A 19,552-nucleotide genomic window follows, 5' to 3' on the forward strand; every position below is an offset into this window, starting at 1 on the left:
TCTGTAAAAGCAGCAGAGAGTCCTGTGGCACCCTATAGACTAACAGACGTACTGGACCATGAGCTTTCGTGGGTGAATCCCCACTTCATCGGGTGCATTCACCACGAAAGCTCCTGCTCCAATATGTCTGTTAGTCTATAAGGTGCCACAGGACTCTCTGCTGCTTTTACAAGAGAGAGGAAGAGCCTGACAAACGTCTCTCCCTTTTATCATGTTCTTTCGGCCCTCTTGGCTTCCCCCCGCCCCCGTTCAGGGTCAGGTGAGCATCACCTCACCGTAGTCCCTGACTAACCAAGGGAAGGGGGGCGACTCCCTCGAGAGTCCAACAGAGCCTTTGGTGCTGCCTAGGCCAGAGTCCTTTGTTCTTGTGGGGCTGGGCTGGGTTTGTCCCATCCATGCCCTGATGAGGTGTGAACTGCCCCTCTGCTCCTGGAGAGTTTTGCCTGGGCTTGTTTTAAGCCATGAGGCCACATTTTCAGCCTCATAACTATATACAAATTATAACCTATAACCTCACTAGAACAACCATGCTCAGTGCACCATGAGCCTTCCGAAGACACCCGACATGACAAACTTTGCACTGGATACCACACAATCCTATTACAAGGATGAACATGGGGGTGCAGGGTGATCCCCGAGGTACAGAGTGTCACAGGGCCTGGGGGAAGGGCATCCCTCCCCCAGCCGCGGCAGGTCTGGGCCAGGCTGGGTTGGGGCTGGGACTGAGGCTGAGGGAGAGGAATATCTCCCCGCTGCAGCCTTGAGTGCCTGCATGGCAGTTAATAGGCTGCTGCGTGGCCATGCAGCTTAGAGGGAACGTAGCCCCCCAGGCAGGGCTCCGCACTCAGGCCCTGCCCTGTGCTTGTTGCGCAGGCTGGATCAAGACCTTTGAGAAGTACTACGCAGACCAGACGCAGCACATCCTGAACAGCATGGTGCTGAAGCTGCAGGAGGACCCGCGCCGCCGCTTCATCTGGTCCGAGATCTCCTTCTTCTCCAAGTGGTGGGACAACATCAGCACCCAGAAACGTGCTGCGGTGCGCAGGTAGGGGGGCAACAGCCTGTGCTCCGTGGGCAGGGACAGCACCCGCTCTCCCCAGCCTGGGCACCCAATGGAGATATGGGGGTGCTGGCCATGGGGTGGGGGCACTGGCTGTTGGGTGAGCCTGCAGGAGGTGCCGTGGGGCAGGGGTTCTGGCCATAGGGCAGGGCGCTGGCAGTGGGGTGGGGGCACTGGCAGTGGGGTGGGGCACTGGCTGTTGGGTGTGCCTACAGGAGGTGCTGTGGGGCGGGAGCACTGGCCGTGGGGCAGGGGTGCTGGCTGTGGGGTGGGGCCATGGGGCCGTAGTATGGGGGTGCCGGCAGTGGGGCAGGGGCGCTGGCCGTGGGGTGTGGGCGCTGACCATGGGGCAGGGGTGTTGGCCTTGGGGCAGGGGTGCTGGCCGTGGGGCACTGGCTGTGGGGCTGGAGTGCTGGCCGTGGGACTGGGGCACAGACCATGGGGCAGGGCTGCTGGCTGTGGGCAGGGTCGCTGGCAGTGGGGTGCTGGTCGTGGGGCAGGAGTGCTGGCCGTGGAGGAGGGGCACAGACCATGGGGCAGGGGCGCTGGCAGTGGGTTGCTGTCCGTGGGGCGGGGGCGCTGGCCGTGGGTTGCTGGCCGTGGGGCAGGGGTGCTGGCCGTGGGACTGGGGCACAGACCATGGGGCAGGGCTGCTGGCTGTGGGCAGGGTCGCTGGCAGTGGGGTGCTGGTCGTGGGGCAGGGGTGCTGGCCGTGGAGCAGGGGCACAGACCATGGAGCAGAGGCGCTGGCAGTGGGTTGCTGGTTGTGGGGCAGGGGCGCTGGCAGTGGGGTGCTGGCCGTGGGGCTGGGGTGCTGGCCGTGGGACTGGGGCACAGACCATGGGGCAGGGCTGCTGGCTGTGGGCAGGGTCGCTGGCAGTGGGGTGCTGGTCGTGGGGCAGGGGTGCTGGCCGTGGGACTGGGGCACAGACCATGGAGCAGGGCTGCTGGCTGTGGGTTGCTGGTTGTGGGGCAGGGGTGCTGGCTGTGGGGTGCTGCCCATGGGGCGGGGGTGCTGGCCGTGGGACTGGGGCACAGACCATGGAGCAGGGCTGCTGGCTGTGGGCAGGGTCGGTGGCTGTGGGGTGGTGTCGGTGGGGCTGGGGTGGTGGCAATGGGGTGCTGGCCATGGGGCGGGGGCGCTGGCTGTGGGTTGCTGGGTGTGGGGCAGGGGTGCTGGCTGTGGGGTGCTGGCCATGGGGCGGGGGTGCTGGCCGTGGGACTGGGGCACAGACCATGGAGCAGGGCTGCTGGCTGTGGGCAGGGTCGCTGGCAGTGGGGTGCTGTCCGTGGGGCAGGGGTGCTGGCCGTGGGGTGCTGGCCATGGGGCAGGGGTGCTGGCAGTGGGGTGCTGTCCGTGGGGCAGGGGCGCTGGCTGTGGGACTGGGCGCTGACCATGGGGCAGGGGTGTTGGCCTTGGGGCAGGGGTGCTGGCCGTGGGGCACGGGCTGTGGGGCTGGAGTGCTGGCCGTGGGACTGGGGCACAGACCATGGGGCAGGGGCGCTGGCAGTGGGTTGCTGGTCGTGGGGCAGGGGTGCTGGCCGTGGAGCAGGGGCACAGACCATGGGGCAGGGGCGCTGGCAGTGGGTTGCTGGTTGTGGGGCAGGGGTGCTGGCTGTGGGGTGCTGGCCATGGGGCGGGGGTGCTGGCCGTGGGACTGGGGCACAGACCATGGAGCAGGGCTGCTGGCTGTGGGCAGGGTCGCTGGCAGTGGGGTGCTGGTCGTGGGGCAGGGGTGCTGGCCGTGGAGCAGGGGCACAGACCATGGGGCAGGGGCGCTGGCAGTGGGTTGCTGGTTGTGGGGCAGGGTCGCTGGCTGTGGGGTGCTGGCCATGGGGCGGGGGTGCTGGCCGTGGGACTGGGGCACAGACCATGGAGCAGGGCTGCTGTCCGTGGGGCAGGGGTGCTGGCCATGGGGTGCTGGCCATGGGGCGGGGGCGCTGGCAGTGGGTTGCTGGTCGTGGGGCGGGGGTGCTGTCCGTGGGGCAGGGGTGCTGGCCGTGGGGTGCTGGCCATGGGGCGGGGGCGCTGGCAGTGGGGTGCTGGCCGTGGGGCGGGGGCGCTGGCTGTGGGCCCTCTCTCTGCCCCTGACTCTCTGGTGCCCCCTGCAGGCTGGTTGGCAGTGGGCAGCTGGAGATGGTGACGGGCGGCTGGGTGATGCCCGACGAGGCCAATTCCCACTACTTCGCCATGATCGACCAGCTGATTGAGGGGCACCAGTGGCTGGAGAAGAACATCGGTGAGTGAATGGGGGGGGGCAGCGCAGACCCGCCCAGCCCGTGTCTCCTCACGGCTGTGCCCGTGGCCAGGGGGCTGTGGGGGCTGTGGGGCTGGGTGTGCTGCCCACGTCTGGGGCTGCGCCCTTGGGGGGGCGCCAGGCCCGCCCCATCCAGCCTCACTCGGTGCCTTCCGGGCACAACCTGCCCTAAGAAGTCTGTGGGGCGACTGCCTGCAGGTGTGAGCCCGCGGTCCGGCTGGGCCGTCGACCCCTTTGGGCACAGCGCCACCATGCCCTACCTGCTGAGACGCGCCAACCTGACCAGCATGCTGATCCAGAGGGTGCACTACGCCATCAAGAAGCACTTCGCTGCCACCCACAGCCTGGAGTTCATGTGGAGACAGACCTGGGGTGAGAGGGCTGCCTGGGGCTGGGGGTGGGTGACGGTTGCTGCCCTCTTTCCTGCGGCGCAGTGATCCCTGCCCACATGCAGCTGTCTGACCGAGGAGCAGCCCCCTTCCACCTGTCCCAGTCCCTGAGGGACTCTGGGGGCCTCTGGCGCTGAGCTGAGCCTGCCCTGCCAGGCCCCGCCGCTGCTCCCATCCCATGTGTGGCTGGGTCCCAGCGTCCTTCGGGTGCGGCTCCCCCGTCCTGCCCTGGCCTGGGGCTGCTGGAGCTGGAGTTCAGGCAAGCTGGGCTCCCCTTCCCTGGGCCATGGGCCCGCTGCTGCCATTCCTGGCTCTGGTGGCTCCCCCTCCTGGCTCTTGGCTGGGTGGGGGGCCCTTCCGGGGTGCCACGTGGCTCCATCCCCCCCCCGAACTCCCATGGGTGGGGTCTGGGGGGCACGGCACGCTGGCTGCTCGCCTGCTCTGCCCTGACTCTCGCTAGCCAGCGCCTTCGTGGCCAGCGGGCAGCTGCTGCTCTGCCACAGTCTCTCCTCCCCTCCCCCTTGGCTGCTTCCCATCCCGCTAACCTGGGGCCAGGCCCACGCCCGGCGTGGGCGCTGCCTTCCCTAGGAGTGCCCTGGTGCTGCCCGGCTGGTACGGCCGCTGCCTGCTCAGCTGTGCCAGCGAAGCACAGGCAGACGGTGCCCGGGGTGGGCACACCGACTCAGCTGGCTGCTTCTCTGCAGACCCAGACTCCAGCACTGATATCTTCTGCCACATGATGCCCTTCTACAGCTACGACGTGCCCCACACCTGCGGCCCTGACCCCAAGATCTGCTGCCAGTTTGACTTCAAGCGCCTGCCGGGAGGCAGGATCAACTGTCCATGGAAGGTGCCGCCCAGAGCCATCACCGAGGCCAATGTGGCCGAACGGTGAGTGAGCTGCGCCCCGCCACTCGGCCCGAGGCTGAGCCTTCCTGGCTGGCCCAGCCCCCTGAGGCCTCTCGCCTTGTTCTGCTGCAGGGCACAGCTCTTGCTGGACCAGTACCGCAAGAAGTCCAAGCTGTTCCGCAGCAAGGTGCTGCTGGTGCCTCTGGGAGACGACTTCCGCTACGACAAGCCCCAGGAGTGGGACGCCCAGTTCCTCAACTACCAGCGCCTCTTCGACTTCCTCAACGCCCACCCCAGCCTGCACGTGCAGGTACTGCACCGGACTCCCAAAGGGGCTGCAGCTGGGACGTGCTGGGGGGTCCAGGAGAGCCCCACCCGCCCCCTGGGGGATATGAGGGGGGAGCCCCACCCCCTGGGGGATGCCATGGATGTGGGGGGGGAGCCCCTCCTCCTGGGGAATGCCGGGGGTGTGCGGGTGGAGCCCCACCCCCTGGAGGATGCCAGGGATGTGGGGGGAAGCCCTGCCCCCTGGGGGATGCCGGGGATGTGCGGGTGGAGCCCCGCCCCCTGGGGAATGCCAGGGATGTGGGGAGGAGCCCTGCCCCCTGGGGAATGCTGGGGGTGTGCGGGTGGAGCCCCACCCCCTGTAGGATCCCAAGGGTGTGAGGGGAGCCCCACCCCCTGGAGGATGCCAGGGATGTGTGGGGAAGCCCTACCACCTGGGGGATGCCAAGGGTGTGAGGGGAGCCCTGCCCCCTGGGGGATGCCGGGGGTGTATGGGTGGAGCCCTGCCCCCTGGGGGATGCCAGGGATGTGGGGAGGAGCCCTGCCCCCTGGGGAATGCTGGGGGTGTGCAGGTGGAGCCCCACCCCCTGGAGGACACCGGGCGGTGCAGGGAGTTATATTAGTCTTGATGGAATATATGAACCCAAAGAGTCACAGGTGCTAACACGACCCTGTCACTGTCCCATGTTAAACAGGGTTAAAGGAGGCCTGGGGTTTGGCCTAGGGAGCCCTCTGCCTGCTCAGTGCCAGGCACGCACCCCACTGAATGGCCCGGCCCCTTCTACCAAAGGTGCAGGAAGAAGGAAAACCTGTCAAAGCATTTGTGATGGGAAGTGTTCCCTGGAGCAGTGTCCCTAGTGCCCAGTGATGGTGCTGCGCGGCTTCAGAATCAGAGAATCACAGAATCTCAGGGTTGGAAGGGACCTCAGGAGGTATCTAGTCCAACCCCCTGCTCAAAGCAGGACCAACCCCCAACTAAATCATCCCAGCCAGGGCTTTCTCAAGCCTGATCTTAAAAACCTCTAAGGAAGGAGATTCCACCACCTCCCTAGGTGACCCATTCCAGTGCTTCACCACCCTCCTAGTGAAATTTTTTTTCCTAATATCCAACCTAGACCTCCCCCCCGCAACTTGAAACCATTACTCCTTGTTCTGTCATCTTCTACCACTGAGAACAGTCTAGATCCATCCTCTTTGGAACCCCCTTTCAGGTAGTTGAAAGCAGCTATCAAATCCCCCCTCATTCTTCTCTTCTGCAGGCTAAACAATCCCAGTTCCCTCAGCCTCTCCTCATAAGTCATGTGCTCCAGCCCCCTAATCATTTTTGTTGCCCTCTGCTGGACTCTCCAATTTTTCCACATCCTTCTTGTATTGTGGGACCCAAAACTGGACACAGTACTCCAGATGAGGCCTCACCAGTGCTGAATAGAGGGGAATGATCACGTCCCTCGATCTGCTGGCAATGCTCCTACTTATACAGCCCAAAATGCCATTAGCCTTCTTGGCAACAAGGGCACACTGCTCACTCATATCCAGCTTCTCGTCCGCTGTAACCCCTAGGTCCTTTTCTGCAGAACTGCTGCCCAGCCATTCGGTCCCTAGTCGGTTGCAGTGCATGGGATTCTTCCGTCCTAAGTGCAGGACTCTGCACTTGTCCTTGTTGAACCTCATCAGATTTCTTTTGGCCCAATCCCCTAATTTGACTAGGTCAGGGGTGGCCAACCTGAGCCTGAGAAGGAGCCAGAATTTACCAATGTACATTGCCAAAGAGCCACAGTAATACATCAGCAGCCCCACATCAGCTCCCCGCCTCCCAGCGCCTCCTGCCTACTGACAGCCCTGCCGATCAGCGCCTCCCCCCTTCCTCCCAGCACCTCCCGATCAGCTGTTCCATGGCGTGCAGGAGGCTCTGGGGGGAAAAGGGAGGAGCGAGGGCACTGCAGGCTCAGGGGAGGGAGCGGGAAGGGGTGGAGTGGGGGCAGGGCCTGTGGCAGAGCCAGGGGTTGAGCAGTGAGCATCCCCTGGCACAGTGGAAATTGATGCCTGTAGCTCCAGCCCCGGAGTCGGTGCCTGTACAGGGAGCCGCATATTAACTTCTGAAGAGCCGCATCTGGCTCCAGAGCCACAGGTTGGCCACCCCTGGTCTAGGTCCCTCTGTATCCTGTCCCCACCCACGTATCTACCACTCCTCCCAGTTTAGTGTTGTGATGGAGTAGGGACTGTCTGTGTGGGGGATGGGAGAGCCGGGGAGGACTTTAGGTGATGGACAGGACCTGAGCCTGTAACCTGAGCTAGGCAGGGGGGAGGGGAGGTCAACACCTTTGCCCAGGAAGCTAGACAAAGGCAGAGAGCTGGCTGGAGAGGGTTGGGTCAGTTTTGTTTTTGGGCTGGGGGGTGCAGTGAAGGGAATCCCAAGCTGGGAACTAAGCTCCCTGCACCCCCAGAAGGACCAGATTGAGGGGTCCTGGCTGTATCTCCAAGCTCTGCTGTAGCCTGCGTTCCTGTTGTCCAATAAACCTTCTGTTTTACTGGCTGGCTGAGAGTCACGGTGACTCCCAGGAAGAGGGGTGCCGGGCCGGACTCCCCCACACTCTCCGTGACAAGTGTCATCTGCAAACTTGCTGAGGGTGCAGTCCATGCCATCCTCCAGATCATTAATGAAGACACTGAACAAAACCAGCCCCAGGACCGACCCCTGGGGCACTCCGCTTGATACCGGCTGCCAACTAGACATGGAACCATTGATCACTACCCATTGAGCCCGACGATCTAGCCAGCTTTCTATTCACCTTATAGTCCATTCATCCAGCCCATACTTCTTTAACTTGCCGGCAAGAATACTGTGGGAGACCGTATCAAAAACTTTGCTAAAGTCAAGGAATAACACGTCCACAGCTTTCCCCTCATCCACAGACCTAGTTATCTCCTCATAGAAGGCAATTCGGTTAGTCAGGCATGACTTGCCCTTGGTGAATCCATGCTGACTGTTCCTGATCACTTGCCTCTCCTCTAAGTGCTTCAGAATTGATTCCTTGAGGACATGCTCTATGATTTTTCCGGGGACTGAGGTGAGGCTGACTGGCCTGTAGTTCCCCGGATCCTCCTTCTTCCCTTTTTTAAAGATGGGCACTACATTAACCCTTTTCCAGTCATCCGGGACCTCCCCCGATCACCATGAGTTTTCAAAGATAATGGCCAGTAGCTCTGCAATCACATCCGCCAATTCCTTTAGCACCCTCGGACGCAGCGCATCCGGCCCCATGGACTAGTGCTCGTCCAGGTTTTCTAAACAGTCCCGAACCACTTCTTTCTCCGCAGAGGGCTGGTCACCTCCTCCCCATGCTGTGCTGCCCAGTGCAGCTGTCTGGGAGCTGACCTTGTTCGTGAAGACACAGGCAAAAAAAGCATTGAGCACTTCAGCTTTTTCCACATCCTCTGTCACTAGGTTGCCTCCCCCATTCAGTAAGGGGCCCACACTTTCCTTGACCTTCTTCAGAAGGCAAGCCCCTTGTCTGACAGCCGCCAGCGCTCTCCAGGCTGTCCGGGGCCCCTCCGGGAGCAGGCTTGGCTGAGCTGGGCTGGAGCGGTGGCTGTGCTATAGTTCTCCGAGCCCGTTTCCTAGAAGGCCAAGCCAGCCAAACAGCTGGGGAGAGGAAAGTCCAGCCCAGCCCAGAAACGGAGCCTCAGGCTCCAGCGTCAGCTCGTCCATGCAGCCTCCCTGGTGGAGAAATAGGCCCAGCGCCCAGCCATGCCGAGACCTGGCAAATGCATCCCAGCGTTAAGCTGGCTGGCCATGCCTCTGGCTGCTCCCAGGCTCACGGCAGGACACACAGCTTGGGCTGGCGAAACCAGACCTGTTTGAGGGGCAGGAAAAGGGAGCGATAGGGAAGAAAAGGAATATGGTGGGGAAGGAGAAGGGCACACGGGAGGGGTGACAAAGTCTGCCATGCCAGGCAGTGGTTGGCATGGAGCTGGAGCCGGTGGACGTGGCCTTGTCTTGGCCAGGCTCAGGGCGACGGAAGCCAGAGGACGGCACAGCACGTCTTGGGGGCCCGGACGGTGAAGCTCGCCCTGCCACTCCTTTCAGTCAGCAGTTCCCTCTGGTAGCCAGCCCTCCCCGGAGCCTCTTCTCGGGGACCAAGGGGTGGGGGTGCTAGGCCCGGCCTCCCCTCTTGTCCACTGGCGGGGCCTCATTGCCACACCCTGGCTCTGAGGAGGCCTGGGCTTCTGTTGGGAGGCTGGTTGGGTTGCACTAGCGCAGGCTGGCTGCCGGCTGGCTCCCTCCTCCCCAGCACAGCGTGACTGCAGGTCACGGGGACCCCGGAGCAGCCTCTAGCCACTTCCCACAGCTAGTCTCACAAGTGAGTCCGTATGTAGGTGCAGTTTGGGGTTGGTCCTGCTTTGAGCAGGGGGTGGGACTTGATGCCCTCCTGAGGTCCCTTCCAACCCTGATAGTCTACAAGTCTATGATTTATTACAACAAGCCCCACTCACGCCTGTGGGATTCCAGGAGGTCTATGCTGAGCCCCGCACACCCCCTGTGGGATGGGGGGTTGGGGAGCCCCACCCATCCCCTGTGGGATGGGGGGACATGGGGGACCCCCATGCACAGTGTAGCTGTCAGAACTCCGGCCTTGCCAGTGTGCCTGCTTTCCAGGTGCTCTGTTGGTTTGTTACTGGCCTGAGGCCTCAGCTGGCTGCAGTCATAAGAGCGGCCAGACTGGGTCAGCTCAAAGGTCCATCCAGCCCCGTGTCCTGTCTGCTGGCGGTGGCCAATGCCAGGTGCTTCAGGGGAATGAACAGAACAGGGCAGTTATCGAGTGATGCATCCCTTGTCGCTCATTCCCAGGTCCTGGTCATCCTGGAGTGGGGGGGTTCCACCCACCCTCTCCTTGGTGCCGGGGGCCCACCTGGCTCATGGATGGCACGGGGCTGCGCTCTCCCTGCAGGCGCAGTTCGGGACCCTCTCCGATTACTTTGACGCTCTCTCCAAGAGGACTGGGATCGTCCCTGGGAAGAAGCCGCCCGGCTTCCCAGTGCTAAGCGGGGACTTCTTCTCCTACGCGGACCGGGAGGACCACTACTGGACGGGCTACTACACCTCCCGGCCCTTCTACAAGAGCCTGGACCGCGTGCTGGAGGCCCATCTCCGGTGAGGGCGTGGGGCTGGGAACGGGCGGGAGTGGGGCAGGCAGGGGTCTGGGCTGGAAGGAGCTGGGCGCAGTCAATGACAGTTTTGGGGGTGGGGCAGATGGGGGCAGGAGCTTGGTGGGCCGGGACTCAGGGCACACAGCTGGGGGGATTTCAGGGGAGGGGAGATTCAAGGCACAAGGCGGATTCAGGGGGCCAGGATTTGGGAGCAGAGCGAGGGGGAATTTGGGCACAGGGCGAGGGGATTCAGGGGCAGGGTGAGGGGTTGCGGGGGCGCATTGAGGGGGTTCAGGCACAGGGCGAGAGGGTTCAGGGGCAGGGCAAGGAGGGATGTGCGGGTGGAGCGAGGGAGGATCTGGGACAGGGACAGGGTGAGGGGTTGCGGGGCGCATCGAGGGGTTCAGGCACAGGGCGAGAGGGTTCAGGGGCAGGGTGAGGGGATGTGGGGTGGAGTGAGGGAGGATCTGGGGACGGGACGGGGCAGGGTGAAGGGGATTCTCTGCAGGGTGAGGGGATATTCAGGGGCAGGGCGAGGGGGATTTGGGCACAGGGTGAGGGGGATCTGGGGCAGGGCGAGGGGATGTGGGGGTGAAGCGAGGGATATTTGGGGCTGGGGTGAGGGGATCTGGGGCAGAGCAAGGAGGGTGGGGTGAGGTGAGGGGATATTTGGGGCTGGGGCGAGGGGATTCAGGGGCAGCGCAAGGGGGATGTGCGGGTGGAGCGAGGTGGGATTCGGGGGCAGGGCGAGGGGGATCTGGGCGGTAAGGGGGATTGCGGGGGTGCGTTGAGGGGCTTCAGGCACAGGGCGAGAGAGTTCAGGGGCGGCGCAAGAGGGGATGTGGGGGTGAGGAGAGTGGATATTTGTGGCTGGGGTGAGGGGGGGTGGGGGTGGAGCGAGGGAGGATCTGGGGGCAGGACGGGAGGATTTGGGGGCAGGGTGAGGGGGTTCAGGCGCAGGGCGAGGGGTGTGCGTGGGGAGGAGCTGTGGCTCATGGGTCTGTGTCCGGCCCAGGGGCGCAGAGATCCTGTACAGCCTAGCGCTGAGTCACGCCCGGCACGCTGGCATGGACAGCAGATACCCGCTCTCAGATTACGCCCTGCTGACCGAGGCCCGGCGTGCCCTGGGGCTCTTCCAGCACCACGACGCCATCACGGGCACCGCCAAAGAGGCCGTCGTGGTGGATTACGGTGTGAGGTATGGCCCTGAGCCACGGGAATGGCTGGGGGAGCCGGGTGAGTGAACCCTGCCCGGGGGGTCCCTGTGGGGGAGAGGCTGGTGGGGGAGCGGCAGGGTCGGCTCCAGGCCCCAGCATGCCAAGCGCACGCTTGGGGCAGCACGCCGCGGGGGGCGCTCTGCCCGTCGCCGGGAGGGCGGCAGGCGGCTCCGATGGACCTCCCGCAGACGTGCCTGCGGAGGGTCCGCTGGTCCCGCGGCTCCGGTGGAGCATCCGCAGGCACGTCTGCAGGAGGCCCACCGGAGCCGCAGGACCGGCGACCGCCAGAGCCCCCCCGCGGCGTGCAGCCCTGCTTGGGGCGGCGAAATGGCTAGAGCCGCCCCTGGGGAGCAGTGACATGATTCTCTCTCTGCCTTTCCCTCGCGGCTCCGGCCCGGCTGCCCAGGCTGCTCCACTCCCTGGTGAACCTGAAACGCATCATCAGCAACGCCGCGCACTACCTGGTGCTGGGCGACAAGGAGTCCTATCACTACGACGCCGCAGGGCCCTTCCTTGGCATGGTGAGCCCGGCCCTGCGCCCTGGCCCTGACCTTGGCCTCACTGCCTGACCCCGGCCCGGCCCCGCACCCTTGCCCCGGCCTGGCCCCGCTGCCCTGGCCCCGGCCCGGCCCCCCTGCCCTGGCCCCGCCCGGCCGCTGCCTGGCCCGGCCCGCCCCGCTGCCCTGGCCCGGCCCGGCCCCGCTGCCCTGGCCCCGGCCCCGGCCCCGCTGCCCTGGCCCGGCCCCCTGCCCTGGCGGCCTCACTGCCTGACCCGGTCCAGCCCCGCTGCCCTGGCCCCGGCCCGGCCCCCCAGCCCTGACCCTGATCCCAGCCCCACTGCCCTGACCCGGGTCTGGCCCCGGCCCCACTGCCCTGACCCCAACCCCGCCCCCCGCCCTGGCCCCGTCCCGGCCCCCCTGCCCTGACCCTGATCCCAGTCCCCCTGCCCTGACCCTGATCCCTGACCTCCTGCCCTGACCCGGGTCTGGCCCCAGCCCCGCCCTGACCCCAACCCTGCCCCGCCTGACCCCGGCCCAGCCCCACTGCCCTGACCCTGATCCCAGTCCCCTGCCCTGACCCTGACCCCAGCCCGCCCCTGCCCTGACCCTGATCCCTGACCCCCAGCCCAGACCCCGGTCTGGCCCCCGCCCACAGCCCAGACCCCGATCCCACCCCTGCCCTGACCCGGCCCGGCCCCACTGCCCTGACCCTGATCCCAGTCCCCCTGCCCTGACCCTGACCCCAGCCCGGCCCCCCTGCCCTGACCCTGATCCCTGACCGCCTGCCCTGACCCGGGTCTGGCCCCAGCCCCCGGCCCTGACCCCGATCCCACCCCCCTGCCCTGACCCCAACCCCACCCTCCTGCCCTAACCCTGATCCCTGACCCCGGCCCAGCCCCACTGCCTGACCCCGGCCCAGCCCCACTTCCCTGACCCCGGCCCCGCTGCCCTGACCCCAATCCTGGCCCCGCTGCCCTGACCCTGATCCCGGCCCCACTGCCCTGACTTCAGCCCCAGTCACATCCTTGACCCCAACCTCCCTGCCTTGATCCAGACTCCAGCCCCAACCCCCATCCCTCGGCTCTACTGCCCTGCCCCTGCCTGCATTCGGGGGGCGACCCCCACCATCAGGGCGCTCCCCAGGAGCAGCTCTCTGCTGCCCCTTTGCACGGTGGGGGCCTGCCCCACTCCCTGTCTCTGCCTTTCTGCCTAGAGGGGTCCTTGGGCTGGCGGGGGCTGGGGGTGCTCTCCTGGGAGCGTTATGGTGCTGACTCAGCTCCTCTCTGCCAGGACGACATGCGCCTCAACCAGGACGCGCTGCCTGAGAAAACCGTCATCAAGTTGGACACATCGCCCAGGTGCACCCCCCGCTCCGGGCTGGGGCAGGGCCTGGCTGGAGGGACAGGCCCCTCCCTGTGTTCACTCTGTCCTGGGGGCTGCCGGGGCCAGGCCTGCCTCTGTGGCTGAGCACTCTGTTCACTCTAGCCTGCCACTGTTGGGGTCCTTTGGGGGCTGGAGGCTGTCAGAGGGCTGTCGAGTGCTAGGGGCTGGAGGGGCCATCGGGAGTGGGGGGCTGTCAGGTCGGAGGCTGTGGGGGGCCAGCGGAGTCTGGGGACCATCAGGGATCAGGGACTGGGGGCCGTTGGGGGCTGGGAGCTGTAATGATGCAGCCTCTTTGGCGGGACACTTCTGAGAGTATCAATTCAGGACAAATTGCTCAGAGCAGGACAGTCACCGCCCCAGGCTGGGTTTCCTTTGCACACCGAACCAGCCAAACAGAGAGGATTTCAGTCTCACCCCACTGGCTAACCACAAGCCACACAAGTGATTCCCTTCGACACTCCAGTTTCCCACATCACCACCAGTGCCACTCGTTATGGGGATGGCTGGTTATGAAAACCAACACCCCAGTAAAAGAAAAAAGGTTCTCCTGATCCCAAAGGACCAAGCCCCAGACCCAGGTCAATATACAAGTTAGATCGTACCCACAAATCACGCTGTTGCCAGTCCTTCAGAATCTAAAATCTAAAGGTTTATTCATAAAAAGAAAGAAATATAGATGAGAGCTAGAATTGGTTAAAGGAATCAATTACATACAGTAATGGCAGAGTTCTTGGTTCAGGCTTGCAGCAGTGATGGAATAAACTGCAGGTTCAAATTAAGTCTCTGGAACATCCCCAGCTGGGATGGGTCATCAGTCCTTTGTGTAGAGCTTCAGTTTGTAGCAAAGTCCCTCCAGAGGTCAGAAGCAGGATTGAAGACAAAATGAAGGGGTTTCCAGGGACTTTTATATTCTTTGCCCATGGGAGGACACCCCTTTGTTCTTACTGTGGAAAATCACAACAGCAAGATGGAGTTCGGAGTCACATGGGCAAGTCACATGTTCATGCATGACTCAGTTTGCAGGCCAATGCCATTGTTTACATGTTAGTTTGTACGTTCCCAGGAAAACTCAGATGTGGGTTGGCATCAGTGGTTTCTCCAGGAATTGAAATTAGGGGGGGGTGTTCGAATTTACAGGGGGGGTGTCAGGACCAATGAGATATATAAAAGAGATGAATAAAGTAAATGTTTTGTTAGGATTATGCAAATTTAACATAAGGAAAATGCAAGTTACACCAAAACACATAACAGATCTAGATTTCTAAAAAAAAAATAATTAAAAAAAATGTATTTAATTTAAATTGACTTTTGAAAAGTAAGCCATCATGGGGTAAGAGGGAAGGTCCTCTCATGGATCAGTAACTGGTTAAAAGATGGGAAACAAAGGGTAGGAATAAATTATCAGTTTTCAGAATGGAGAGAGATAAATAGTGGTATCCTTGAGGGGTCAGTACTGGGACCAGTGCTGTTCAACATATTCATCTGGAAAAATGGGTAAACAGTGAGGTGGCAAAATTTGCAGATGATACAAAACTATTCAAGATAGTTAAGTCCCAGGCAGACTGCAAAGAGCTACAAAGGGATCTCACAAAACTGGGTGACTGGGCAACAAAATGGCAAATTAAATTCAGTGTTGATAAATGCAAAGTAATGCACGTTGGAAAGCAATCTCAACTATACATACAAAATGATGGCATCTGAATTAGCTGTTAACACTCATGAAAGAGATCTTGGAGTCATTGTGGATAGTTCTCTGAAAACATCCACTCAATGTGCAGCAGCAGTCACAAAAGCAAACAATGTTGGGAATCATTAAGAAAGGGATAGATAATAAGACAGAAAATATCATATTGCCTCTATATAAATCCATGGTACGTGCACACCTTGAATAGTGTGTGCAGATCTGGTCACCCATCCTAAAAATATATATATTGGAATTGGAAAAGGTACAGAGATGGGCAACTAAAATGATCAGGGGTATGAAACAGGAGGAGAGATTAAAATGACTGGGAATTTTCAGCTTAGAAAAGAGATGACTAATGGGGATATGATAGAGGTCTACAAAATCTTGACTGGTGCGAAGAAAGTGAATAAGGAAATTTTTAAAAATAGAAAAGGAAGGTACTTCTTCACTCAATATCAAGTCAACCCAGGGAACTCTTTGCCAGGGGATGCTGTGAAGACCAAAAACTATAACAGGATTATAAAAAGAACTAGATAAATTCCTGGAGAACAGGTCTATCTGTGGCTATTAGCCAGGATGGGGAGGGATGCAACACCATGCTCTGAGTGTCCCTAGCCTCCATTTGCCAGAAGCTGGGAATGGGCAACAGGGGATGGATCACTTGATGATTCCCTGTTCTGTTCATTGCCTCTGAAGCACCTGGCCTTGACCACTGTTGTAATACAGGGTACTGGGCTATATGGACCATTGGTCTGACCCAGTCTGACCATTCTTATGTAAAAATTAATTATAATAATAAAAATGTTTAGTACAGAAACTCCCCAACATAATGACCTCCCCAGATAGCAACAATGTGAGATAACAACCTTGGCAAATACTGCATTTTAAAAATCTTGGCCTACTAGGAAACATATAAGTTTCCGTTCCCAGTCACAAATCTAGCATTCTGGAGCAAAGTGACTAAAATTTAGTCCAACAAACAAATGTTTATTTAACATGCCCCTCACTTTTCCCTCCACCGCACTCCACTCACCGGTGTTGTCCTTGGTCAGTGGAGACTCAGAGTTCAGAGGTGCTTTCACGTGAGTTCACCTTCCATGTGGGGGACAAGAAGGCACCTTGCTTGTTCCTCCAGCTGCTCACTGTTCGCTCTGGCCACGTCTGTTCGTTGTGCCACCGTTCACTCCACCGCTCTGTTGCCAATGGCCCTGCACAGTCACCTTCTACTGCCACCCGCCACTGTGAGCTCTGCGAGTTGGTCTCTTGAGGTTCCACCAGCTCTTAGTGATTTCAGCTGAGCTCTCAATGCGGGAACCTCGCTGCTAGTGCAGTCTGGGCTGTCTCTTACACAAAAACACTGTCCCCACAGGAACACTGTCCCCACAACAGGACTAAGCACTTAGACCTGATTGTCAGTGATTTCAGCTGCAGTGGTCCCTTAACAGAACAAAAGACTCTCTATGGAGCCTAATCAGCTCTGTCTTTAAACAGTGGAGAGGGGCAGGTCCCCACCCTCTCTCTTGATGCTTTCAAATCATCACAGGCTACAGTTCTACTGCCCTTTACTCATACAATAAGAACAACATTTCATCCCCCCTTCCCCCCACATTCAAGTGGTTTGTAACCCAACCCCAGCCAAAATCTATCACTTGGACAACACAGCTCTGTGTGCTGGATCCCTAGGTAGATTAGGTGTGAATGTAAATATAATCTGGCCCTGAAGCCTTTCCCTGCAGCCCCAGCTCACCACTAGCTGTCAGGGAGAGCTCAGTTAGACTTTGCTTACAAATCATCATTTGAAATTATTAGGTTGGCCAACATCACCGAAATGAATGCACTGACATCATAAAAAACAGCTGTATAAGGAAGCTAGTCTATGTTCATACTTTTCAAATCTATTATACTTTTTCAGATACACATATTTTATCATACACTGTATAAGCTTTTAAAGTGTGTATTAATGTTTGTTTAAATTCAGATTTCCAAACAGTCACTGAATTGGTATGTAACTAGCTCACAAAACTGGGGGGAGGGTTGGGGAAATTCAGCGGGGGTGGTGTAGGGAAATCACTGGTTGGCATCTCCCAAAGTCCATTGTCAGTGAAGTGTTTCTTGACTGGGCACTTAATCTGCAAATTCCTTTCTCAAGAAGCTGACTAAATGCTTCACTGAGGGCTGGTCTACACTGCGGGGGGGGATCGAGCTAAGATCCGCAACTTCAGCTACGTGAATAGAATAGCGTAGCTGAAGTCGAAGTACCTTAGATCGAATTACCTACCGTCCTCACGGCGCGGGATCGACAGCCGTGGCTCCCCATGTCGACTCCGCTACCGCCGTTCGCGTTGGTGGAGTTCCGGAGTCGACAGGAGCGCGTTCGGGGATCGATATATCGCGTCTAGATGAGATGCAATATATCGATCCCCGAGAAATCGATCGCTACCCGCCGATACGGCCAGTAGTGAAGACGTACCCTGAGACTACTTAGACTCAAAACACATTGAGATACAAGTGCAGAGCCAATATTCATAACTTCAACTACAAAATGATCCACACATACAGACAGCATCATCAGAGCCAGCAAACCAGAACCTTGTCTTAGACACCTTATTTGAACCCCTTTATACAAGACTTGGTGCCACTACAGCAGATAGGGGGCTTGGGGTGGTTGGGGATGATCAGGGCTGGGGGCCGTTGGGGGCTGAGGCTATTGGGGATCATGGGCTGGGGTCCGTGGGGGACTGGGGGCTGTCGGGGATCAGGGGCTGTCAGGGATCAGGGGCTGGGGTCCATTGGGTGCTGGGGGCTGTCAGGGATCCTGGGCTGGGGTCCGTGGGGGACTGGGGGCTGTCAGGGATCAGGGGCTGGGGGCGGTCGGGGATCAGGGGCGGGGGTCCGTTGGGTGCTGGGGGCTGTCAGGGATCAGGGGCTGGGGTCCATTGGGTGCTGGGGGCTGTCAGGGATCAGGGACTGGGGGCTGTCGGGGATCAGGGCCTGGGGTCCGTGGGGGTCTGGGGGCTGTCAGGGATCAGGGGCTGGGGTCCGTGGGGGCTGTTGAGGATCAGGGACATCATGTGGCTGAGTGCTGTCCCCATGCAGGTTCGTGGTGCTGTTTAACCCGCTGGAGCAGGAGCGGCTCAGTGTGGTCTCACTGCTGGTGAACTCCCCGCGTGTCCGTGTGCTCTCTGAGGAGGGGCAGCCCCTGGCCGTCCAGCTCAGTGCCCAGTGGAGCTCAGCCACAGATATGGAGCCTGATGTCTACCAGGTACGGGAGGGGGCTGCGGCCTCACCCCACCTCATCGGGGATGCCCTGAACAGGGCAAAACCTACCAGACACACAGCGCCCTTGGCAGCGGTCCCCAGCCCCCACACCGTGCACACCTCTCTCTGTACACCCCCAGCTCCCACATCCACCCCCCACTGCACACACCCCATAGTCCCCCTCAGCAGCCCCACAGGCCTCTCCTCCCCCCCCGGCACACACAGCCCTGCCCTCCCTGGCTTGGGCAGGGTCCCCTCCATGCCCTGTGCGGATGCTGAGCTCTCCCTGGCTGTGCCCTGTGCCCGCTGCTCTGGAACCGCTCTGAATGAAATCAGACAGGACTCCAGGGCAGTATGTCTCCCCTCAGGGCACACAGTCCCTAGGGCAAACCTCCTTGGGTTCAGCGCCTCCTGGGTCTGACCTTGGTGCATTCAGCGCACCTGTTCATGCTGTGAGCTCCCCACAGTGAGTTCACCTGAATGGGGCACCTGGGGAACCCTTACCTGGCCCCAAAGGGGCCATGCACCCCAGCTCTGCAGTCAGCAGTGACTCGCAGCCAGCATAGAACACAGAAGGGTTATTAGTCATCAGGAACACAGTGTAGAACAGATCCTGTTAGCATGGGGTGGGGGGACTCCCCCCAAGCCCAGAACCCTGGGCTCTCCCCTCTTCAGTCTCCCAGGCGCAGACTGACCAGCTTCCAGCAGCCCAGCCTAGTTTGCCCCTCCTCTGGCCTTTGCCTCTTTCTGGGGCAACCAGGTCACCTGGTCTCCACCTCAGCACCTCCGGCTGATTCTTGCAGAGAATGGGCTCCGGCAGAGTGTCAGCCACTGTCTGTGCCCAGGCAGTCACCCCTGCCCTCTAGGGGTCTCTGCAAGGATCACACACCCTTGTCCCACCACCTAGACATTTGAGTAAAACGTGGGGGAATTGACACACACACACACACACACACACACACACACACACACACACACACACACACACACACACACACACACACACACACACACACACACACACACACGGCATTCAGACAAAACATTACAAACATTCCCGCTCTCATCTCCCCTCTGATTGGCAGGTGTCCATCATGACCCGGCTGCCAGCACTGGGCCTCAGCGTCCTGCAGTTGTACAAGTCGTTCGACAGCCACAGCACGCTGACATCGTCTGTGCGCATCCACCTGCACGGGCGTGACCTGCCAGTGCGCCCGCGCGAGGTCTTCCCTGTGCGCGTCGTCCCCGCCACCTCTGACGACTTCTGCCTGGACAACCAGCACATGCAGGCCTGCTTCTCGGGCCGCACCGGCCTGCTGCAGGTGAGTAGGGGGGCGGGCGGGGGGCAGCATAGTGTGCCTGGCGCCCACGCGCTCACTGCCTGCCCGGCCTGCTTCCTTGCAGAGCGTCCGGCGGGCTGGGGAGGAGCACAGGCTGAGCAGTGAGTTCCTCATCTATGGCACCAGGAGCGCCAAGGACAAGAGTGGGGCCTACCTCTTCCTGCCGGACGGCGATGCCAAG

The 19,552-nt window shown here is 60.6% G+C and overlaps 1 protein-coding gene across 4 annotated transcripts in view; it reads left to right on the forward strand.

The window, feature by feature from the left end:
- Nucleotides 1-19,552, forward strand: part of MAN2A2 (mannosidase alpha class 2A member 2) — a 36,332-nt gene that overhangs the window by 9,143 nt on the left and 7,637 nt on the right. For all 4 annotated transcript variants that reach the window (XM_039491512.1, XM_039491514.1, XM_039491513.1 and 1 more), the window contains 12 exons: nucleotides 874-1,045; nucleotides 3,173-3,300; nucleotides 3,517-3,690; nucleotides 4,412-4,598; nucleotides 4,689-4,866; nucleotides 9,791-9,993; nucleotides 11,005-11,187; nucleotides 11,613-11,727; nucleotides 12,997-13,064; nucleotides 17,870-18,035; nucleotides 19,117-19,353; nucleotides 19,436-19,552. In XM_039491512.1, the coding sequence (XP_039347446.1) occupies nucleotides 874-1,045; nucleotides 3,173-3,300; nucleotides 3,517-3,690; nucleotides 4,412-4,598; nucleotides 4,689-4,866; nucleotides 9,791-9,993; nucleotides 11,005-11,187; nucleotides 11,613-11,727; nucleotides 12,997-13,064; nucleotides 17,870-18,035; nucleotides 19,117-19,353; nucleotides 19,436-19,552 (1,928 nt within the window). The remainder of the gene's footprint in view (nucleotides 1-873; nucleotides 1,046-3,172; nucleotides 3,301-3,516; nucleotides 3,691-4,411; nucleotides 4,599-4,688; nucleotides 4,867-9,790; nucleotides 9,994-11,004; nucleotides 11,188-11,612; nucleotides 11,728-12,996; nucleotides 13,065-17,869; nucleotides 18,036-19,116; nucleotides 19,354-19,435) is intronic.

This window comes from Mauremys reevesii, linkage group 10 (genome assembly GCF_016161935.1).
Source record: "Mauremys reevesii isolate NIE-2019 linkage group 10, ASM1616193v1, whole genome shotgun sequence".
Taxonomy (NCBI): Eukaryota; Metazoa; Chordata; order Testudines; family Geoemydidae; genus Mauremys; species Mauremys reevesii.